Source organism: Carassius carassius, chromosome 32, assembly GCF_963082965.1.
Source record: "Carassius carassius chromosome 32, fCarCar2.1, whole genome shotgun sequence".
NCBI classification, from domain to species: domain Eukaryota; kingdom Metazoa; phylum Chordata; class Actinopteri; order Cypriniformes; family Cyprinidae; genus Carassius; species Carassius carassius.
The window spans coordinates 1,624,901-1,633,914 of NC_081786.1; the positions used below are offsets into that span (position 1 = coordinate 1,624,901).

Sequence of the window (9,014 nt, forward strand, 5' to 3'; positions counted from 1 at the left end):
ATAAATCTGGTATTGTTGTTTATAGATTGACAAGAACAAACACTATTATTTTTGATCCAATCCCATGTCCCTTCTCTTGTTGAATATTGATACTACAGCAAAATAAGAAACACTGCTGCGCCTTAAATTATGAAAGACTATTAAGAAAATTGAACTCATTAAAAAAAAAACCTTTGCTGAAATTTAGACAGAAACATCAAGAATCAGCGTATGAATCACAACAATGGTGACAATCCACAAAATAAATAAACAGATAAGTTCTGAACTTCACAAAACATGCTACTAAAACTTAAGACAAAAGCAAAATTATAAGCACATAAGAATTCAAGAAAATAAGTGAACAATTCAGGGGCATAATTTATTCATGTCGCAATGCATGCTGGGAGTCATGGATGAGTTTTATCCTGTGCTGGTACCCAGCATGCATTGCATCATGAACCTTATGATTGTCACCATTGTTGAGATTCATATCCTGATTGGTGATGTCTCTCTTTGAGTGTTGTGGACACTGCTACCCAAAATATTTAAAACTCAAACTGTCGTTAAATCCATATGTTCTGGTAATCCACATTACTGTTCAATCTTATAAAACTGAAGAAACAAATAATTGTGTAATTCACTCACATATTTCAACACCAAATTAATATTTGATTACTACAGCAACACTTTAAGTCAGCCTAGTATATAAGGCCTGACAGAAAGAGCCAGAGTCACTTGACTATCAAAATTAATATTGCTGTAACAGATGTACCATAAAGATACAAATACAGCAATAAAAAAAAAATTAAAAGTACAAAAGTCAAGGGTCAGGAGCCTAACTAAAGCAACACTGATCTCCACAATGGTGACATCAAACAAAACAGTAACATTATCATCTAAATCTCTGGAACTCTCAATAAGATCTTTTGATCTCTGATCTCTGATCTGATAGAAATAAAGTCAGTCTGGTTAGTAATGAGTGAAGCTGGTAAAGCTGTTTGTTGATAGTTTAAATCTTCAGTTGATTTCATCTAAGGCTGTGGCTGAAGTCAGTTGTATTTCATGTGTTTGTCTTGTTTTTTTTTCTTCAGTGATTTTACTCGTTAACAGCAACTGTTCATCAGTGTCTGAATTCACTCATTAGTTTTCATTCTCTGTCAGGTGGACTATATTAGTAAACTCATGTAGGGATTAGTGAATTAGGGTGTAGGGTGTGATTTGAAACACAACTTCTGAGTGTCGACTTTGAAAGTTGTCAATTTACGATATATAGCAGCAGGCTACCTTCTTGAAATTGATGAATATTACCCAGAATGCACTGTTTTAATGAAAAACAGTATTTTTTTCTACTACTGTCGAAATTTGGCCACTTTTTTACAGCGATTTTTAACAGTGTATTTTACTGTTAGTTTCAGAGCTTAATGATTTTTAGCGTTAACATACAAAAACTTTATTAAAAAAAAGCACACCACATAGCCATTTCTGAAATGAAAATGTTCACAGTTTTATTTACAGCATTTCAAAATCATATCAGAACGGACGTATTAAACGTTTTACATTTTCATTTTAACCCTTTAATGTATGAATGATCAAATCACAAAGATATATTTAAATTTTTTTTACATGTTTGTTTTTAAGTGAAAAATCATGCCAACTTTTTTTGTCAATATATTATATTTTGAGGGAGTTACATATCTTATATATCATTTTATATATATATGGAGTGCAGTTGCATCAAACAATGGCATAAACATCATTCAATGCAAATTGTGATAATCGTAATTAATAATCGCAATTACAATCTCAAGGGAATAATCGACAATTATGATTTTTGTCATAATCGTGCAGACCTAATGTGACCTAATAAATAAATTTAGAGTGTAGGCATTGAAATAATCGGTAAATATCAATAAGTATAAATGATACCATAATTGTAATAAAATAAGCCAGAATATATACATATTGGCTTGACGTCCACTGTAGTGGACAGATATATTTTCTGTCGCAGAAAAAAAATATTGTTTAAATATGAATTAAAGTATTTCTGACATCCTGATAAAAAAGTATTAACTAGTGCTGTCAATCGATTAAAAACTTTAACTAGATTAATCACACATTTTTTCTGTGATTAATCGCAATAAAAAAAGAAATGTTTTTGTACGTTTTTAATATATTTTTTTATGTAATAATTTTACAGTTAATCAAATTAATGTAGAAACAACAAAGACAGTATATTTTAAATACTTGTTTAAATGACATCTTTTTATGAATGAAGGCCAGTATTACTGATATAAATACAGCTACTGATTTTTTTTATTTTTTACATTTATTATTAGGCTTCAAAAATATAACAGTTTTTAATTTAAGTAAACTTAAAACAATGCTAACATAATAAATGTCATGTTTACTCCTGTCCTTCCTGTCTTAACAGTTAGGAAATATACAGAAATTTAATAAAGTTATCAAAATTGTATGCAGTCTGCACTGCATAAAGTATAAATTAAATAGTTAATCCTTATTAAAGCTACAAAAGTTATTTAGTCAAGAGCAGCGAGTCATTTTCTCTGTTCCCTTTGTTCTTTAACTTTACTGACAGGAAGCTTTATTGGCTGCTGTCCCTTTAAGAGCAGACAGACACGCGGATATCACCGTTTATATACTGTCTATGGATCTCGCCTCAATCTCTCACAACTCTTTTTTTTCATTTTAGACTTTATATAAATCATTTAAGATTGCTCTTATGAGGATAATCGACAAAACTGGCACTTTGGGATGTTTATTGTTAGTTCAAGCGCTTAAGAGAACTGGATTCTGGTGCCCTGTCTATGCATTGTGTGTGTGTGTGTGTGTGTGTGTGTGTGTGTGTGTGTGTGTGTGTGTGTGTGTATGTGTCACATAAGGGCATTCACAGACCGCGCATTCTCTTTTGTCTTGCCGCGCTTGAAATGTTTAAAAGCATTTAAATGAATAAGAGCGTGATCAAATAATGTAAAGCTAGCCAACGGATGGCAGAAAATACGGATGCTGCGTTAATTGTGTTAAATATTTTGACGCGTTAAACCAGACAAAAATTAATCGCATGCGTTAACGCGTTAACGTTGACAGCACTAGTTTTAACACTTTGTGCATCTCCTCTTCCAGCCGTTTTTTTGAATATATAGTCAGTATCTCAAAAGAAAAACAAAGATACAAAGACAACAGTTAAATGTAATCGTAGACGACTCTTTGGGGGTTCACCAGTTCTTGTTGGGAGGGACATGATGCTACAACTTCAATTATTCAAAATGTAAACGTCTGTAAATTTCCACTCAATATCTGCTAGTAAATTTAACAATTAATTACAAAGAAACCGCAAATAATACGTTGAATGAAATTTCAAATGAAAACACTGAAATAGTATCTTCTTGTAAAACATCAATAATCTATTTACAACTTCGTTTTATTTTACGTCAAAATTATTGAACAAACATTAAAATGTCATTTTAATTTGTGCCTATAGACAATTTTTACATACCGTATTTTTCGGACTATAAGTCGCACCTGAGTATAAGTCGCATCAGTCCAAAAATACGTCATGATGAGGAAAAAAACATATATAAGTCACACTAAACTATAAGTCGCATTTATTTAGAACCAAGAACCAAGAGAAAACATTACCGTCTCCAGCCGCCAGAGGGTGCTCTATGTTTTCAGTGTAGACAACAGGAGAACTGAGCAGCATAGAGCGCCCTCTGGCGGCTGGAGACGGTAATGTTTTTCTCTTGGTTCATTTCTCTCGGTTCATGTCAAATTAATTTTGATAAATAAGTCGCACCTGACTATAAGTCACAGGACCAGCCAATCTATGAAAAAAGTGCGACTTATAGTCCGGAAAATACGGTAATTTTCTTAAAATGTCGTGATGGTCTTTAAGGTCGCCGAGAGCTGTGATCTTGTAGAACTGCCTGTCGAATCATTTTTTTTCTCCGTAAGCTGCTTCATCAGCTCTTTGACCTTCTTCCTGAAGTTCTTGCCCACGATCACGTAGAGTATGGGGTTCAACACGCTGTTGCTCAAAGCCAAGTAGGTGAATATCTGATTGGAGACGTCCACGGCGGTTTCAAAGTCACATCCGCCAAAGACGCCGAAGCGCATCAGGATATCCATGAGGGTCACGAGGTGGAACGGCACCCAACACAAGAGAAACACCATCAGCACCACCAGAACCAGGATGGTGGCTTTTCTTTCAGTGTTTTCCGCATTGAAGCGGTCGGCGACCTGCTCGCGCAGAGCTCGGATGATCTTCAGCGTGCAGTAGGAGATCACCAAAAATGGGACGATGAAGCCTAGCAAGATGAGAAGAATGTCGCAAGCGAGACCAATGTTGGGGTTCGGATAGTTCAGAATGCAAGCCGTGATGTTCATCTCCGGGATGAATTGAGTGTCCCGGAAATGAAGCATTGGGATGCTTAGGATTAATCCAAAAACCCAGACAGCGATGCAGTTGAGCTTGGCGCACCGCTGTCGCCTCATTCTACCGCGTGACAATGCATGGGCGAGTGCAATGTAGCGGTCGGCGCTTACCAACACTAGTAAGTAAATACTACAGAACATGTTCATTCTCATACCTGTGTTGACTAGTTTGCACATGAGCGAGCCGAATCGCCAGTTAAACCCATCGATACTGTTGATGGCCCAGAACGGCAAACACAAGACCAACAGGAGATCAGCGGCCGCTAGATTCCCCAAGTAGATTTCCGCCACCGTACACGCTTTCTTATGCAGGCTGAAGACCAGCAGGACGAAGACATTTCCCAGGATTCCCAGCACGCAGATGATGAACATGTAAGTAGGCTGCATGATGTACAGCCAGTCCCAATTTTCCCAATGCGCACACTGGGTGTCGTTGGTGAGGTTGTTGCTGGAGACGTTCGTAGGGATTGTGGCAAATAGGGATGATGTTGTTACTTCATTGCTCTCCATGTTTCTATAGATATCTGTGGAGAGATATTCAGTGTCATTTTACATTTAATCACGTTAAATAAAGTCTCTTCTGCTCAGCAAGTCTGCATTTATTTGATCAAAAGCACAATAAAAACAGTAATATTGTGAACTATTACTATAATAAAAAAACATTTTCTATGTGAATATCTAAATGTAATTTATTGCATCATTCCTCCAGTCTTCAGTGTCACATGATCTTCAGAAATCATTCTAATATGATGATTTGCTGCTCGCGAAACATTTCTGATTATTATCATCATTGTTGAAAACAGTTGCATATTTCATACATGTTGTTTTAAGGATTATTTCATTAATGGAAAAATAAAAAATTATATTTTTTAATGATAAATGTCCGCTTTTTTATAAATATTTTATTACAATCAAATTTTGAACGGTAATTTTTGATGGTTTTCACAAAAATATTGGGCAGCAGAACCGTTTTCAACATTTGTGATAATAATCAGAAATGTTTCTTGAGCAGCAAATCAATTAACATATTCAGAATGATTTCTGAAGGACACTGCTAAAAATTCTTCACTACATCACTGGAATTAATTACATTTTCAATTCTACTCACATGGAATACAGTTGTTTTAAATTGCAATAATATTTAACAATTTTTACCATATTTTAATTAAATAAATGCAACCTCAGTGAGCTATAAAAGACTTGGTGTAGTTTGGTAAAGGAATAATTCACTTGAACTAGCTGTCAGCCTTCACTCATCCTCATGTCGAATTAATAAACACATATGCCTTGCTTTCATTGCATCGAAAAGAGCAGCATTACATGTTTTCCATAAAAAAGGAAGTAGTGATGTGGAACAGCTTGTGGGTGACTAACTCCTGGAATCCTGGAAGTGTCATCTAGGGTATGAAAGCATTGTGTAGTTGCATAATATTTCCAGTGTGATTTGAGAAACTGTCCGTCAGGCTGCTGTTTAGTTGGAAAAACCAGCAGGAAGGAAATGAACAAAGTTACAAAATTAAATCTTTTTATAACTTCACTGATCAGTGGACATTTTTAGTCAGACTTCCTAATCGCTGTTAAACAGGGGCCAGTTGCATTTTTTCTTTTTTTTATGCATAACATTATGTCTTTTTGTATTTTTTTCTTAAAGACTGGTCATCTATTTTTTTTGTGTCCTTTTTTTTTTTTTTTTATAAAAACTGCTAATTAATGCTCGAACTAATGTACCATGCAGACGTTTGGGGTCTCTTCTGCTTGCCAAGGCTGCATTTGTTTGTTATTATTAATAATATTAAATTTTTAAATAGCTGTTTTCTATGTGAATGTATTGTAAATTTGTCATTTATTGCCGTGATCAAAGCTGAATTTTCAGCATCATCAATCTTCAATGTCACTCAATCCTTCAGAAATCATTCTAATATGTTGATTTGCTGCTCAGGAAACAGTTCTGATTATTATCAGTGTTAAAACAGTTGCACTGATGAATATTTTTGTGGAAACCGTGATATTTCAGGATTCTTTGATGAATAGAAAGTCCAAAAAAACAGTGTTTATGTGAAATAGAAATCTTTTGTAATATTATGTCTTTACTGTCACTTTTGATCAATTTAATGCACATTTACTAACGTAGCAAATACATACTTTACATTGCAAACCATCATTATTTATCACTTTAGCAAAAGGAAATATGAAGCAATATTAACACCTGACACATTTATCTGAAAATAATGCACATTTTGGTTAATAAATTATCAAACATCTGCCAAATATATAATGCAGTTTTAAACAGAATTAAAAATGCTAAAACTTTGCTTGTTTTTGCTTTTCTCTTTAGCTTTTTCCCCCTGTTCTTCTGCTTCAGTAGAAACAGAACACGTTGTTTCAGGACATTCCTCTGAGCAAATATGCTGCAATAGTTTTTTTGGCTCTCTATCATTTAATCTAATTCAAATCAAAGCAGAAGCATGCAAGTTATCCGGTGCAGTGGAATCTAATCCTGACGGTAAATTCAGTTTTGGTTTTGTCGTTGAAACGGAGTTGAACGTACCTCACTCCTCCAAAGAAGCAGACCCAGATGTGCTGTTTTCCTGTGTGCTGTGCTCGAGTGAGCTCTTGGCTCGGCCTGACTCTTAAATGAGAGGGAGATCCACATTACTATGATGTCAGACCTGGTCTCCACCCTCCGGCTTTTCCCTTCTGTTTTTACTGGAAAACTCAGAAGCTGCCATCGGCCTTGAAATGAATAATATAGCGTATTTCCCTTTATTGGTCAATATACAGTACAGACAGATAAGAGTCCACGGGTGTCTGTGACCCCTCAAGTCTTTTTTTATTGGGTTTTTATCTTGCTTGGCACTTTATTTGTCAATTTGAATGTCTGAATCTGAGAAATAAAGTCATGACACACACACACACACACACACACACACACACACACGCACACACACACACACACACACACATATATATATATCACATTACGAACATTTACAGTTTTTTAACAGTAAGATTTTTTATGTTTTGATAAAAGTCTCTTCTGCTCACCAAGTCTGGCTTTATTTGATCCAAAGTACAGCAAAAGCAGCAATATTGTGAAATAGTTATACTATTTCAAATAACTGTTTTCTATCTGAATATATTTTAAATGTAATGTATTCCTGTGATCAAAGGTGAATTTTCAGCATCATTCCTCCAGTCTTCAGTGTCACATTAATCAGAAATCAATCTCAATATGCTGTTTGCTGATTATCAATATTTAAAACAGTTGAGTACATTTTTTTCAGTGTTCTTTGATGAATAGAAGGATCCACAGATCAGCATTTATGTGAAATAAAAAGCTTTTGCAACATTTTACACTATATCATTCAAAAGCTTAGTCAGTATATATATATATATATATATGTGTGTGTGTGTTTTTTTGTGTGTTTTTTTTTTGTTAAATAAAGTAGAAATTAATACTTTTATTTAGCAAGGATTCTTAAATTGATCAAAAGTGATGTTAAAGACATTATTTTACAGGAGATTTCTATTTCAGATAAATGCTGCTCTTCTGAACTGTGTATTCATCAAAGAAACCTGAAAACATTCTACTCAGCTGTTTTCAACATTATCATAATAAGATTTTTTTTAGCAGCAAATCAGTATATCATTCCAAAAAATTCACCTTTGAAACCTCAATAAATTAAATTTTTGAAATATATTCAAATAGAAAACATCTATTTTAAATAGGTTAGTAAAAATATTTCAAAATTTCACTGATTTGCAGTACTTGGATAAAATAAATGCAGGCGAGACTTCCTAAAAAAAAAAACATTAAGCTTACTGTTCAAAAACTTGACTGGTAGTCGATACTTTAATTTTTCTCTAATTTCTAGCTTTTAATTGGCTTAGAAATATATAACTGCTGGACAATAAAAAAGAATAATGATTTGTTTATATACTACAAACACTTTTTTTTATCACACAATAAGGCAGAATGGTTTCTATACTGTAATAAATGCTATGTCAGTTAGCACTGCATTGTTCATATAATTTATTTATCACCTGCTGGATATTTTTTTTGGACTTGAAAAAAAAACAACAACTAAAAAAACAACTGTTTTCATACAGCGATAGCTGGACGCTGTTGCCCATATTAGGAGTTTCCTGATATGACTTTCTGAGCGAGCGCGCCCTCTGGCTTCGAGGATGAATGAAACACACACTGCAGGAGTGTTTAGCGCTCCGTGATGTTCATCTCGCTTTCTCCATCCGAAAAAAACATCAGGTCATGCGCAGACTATCCTGTCTCTTTGAGTTTAAATCTATATTTATTCACAGCAGCTCTTGAAAACCTCTAGCCTATACGAACACACTTGCCAGAAAAATTGGGGGGACGATGTTATAGTAGTAGTTTTGGGGGGATACAGTACAGGCCAAAAGTTTGGAAACATTACTATTTTTAATGTTTTTGAAAGAAGTTTCTTCTGCTCATCAAGCCTGCATTTATTTGATCAAAAATACAGAAAAAAATGTACTATTGTGATATATTATTACAATTTAAAATAATTTGTTTTCAATTTATTATACTTTAAATTATCATT

General features: G+C 34.1%; 1 protein-coding gene across 1 annotated transcript; it reads right to left on the reverse strand.

Moving 5' to 3' along the window:
* Positions 1-3,511: 3,511 nt before the first annotated feature.
* On the reverse strand, positions 3,512-4,954 carry LOC132113137 (B2 bradykinin receptor-like). Its single transcript, XM_059520963.1, has one exon. The coding sequence runs from the start codon at positions 4,939-4,941 to the stop codon at positions 3,868-3,870; it is 1,074 nt and encodes a 357-aa protein (XP_059376946.1). The 5' UTR covers positions 4,942-4,954; the 3' UTR covers positions 3,512-3,867.
* Between the last annotated feature and the right edge of the window lie 4,060 nt (positions 4,955-9,014).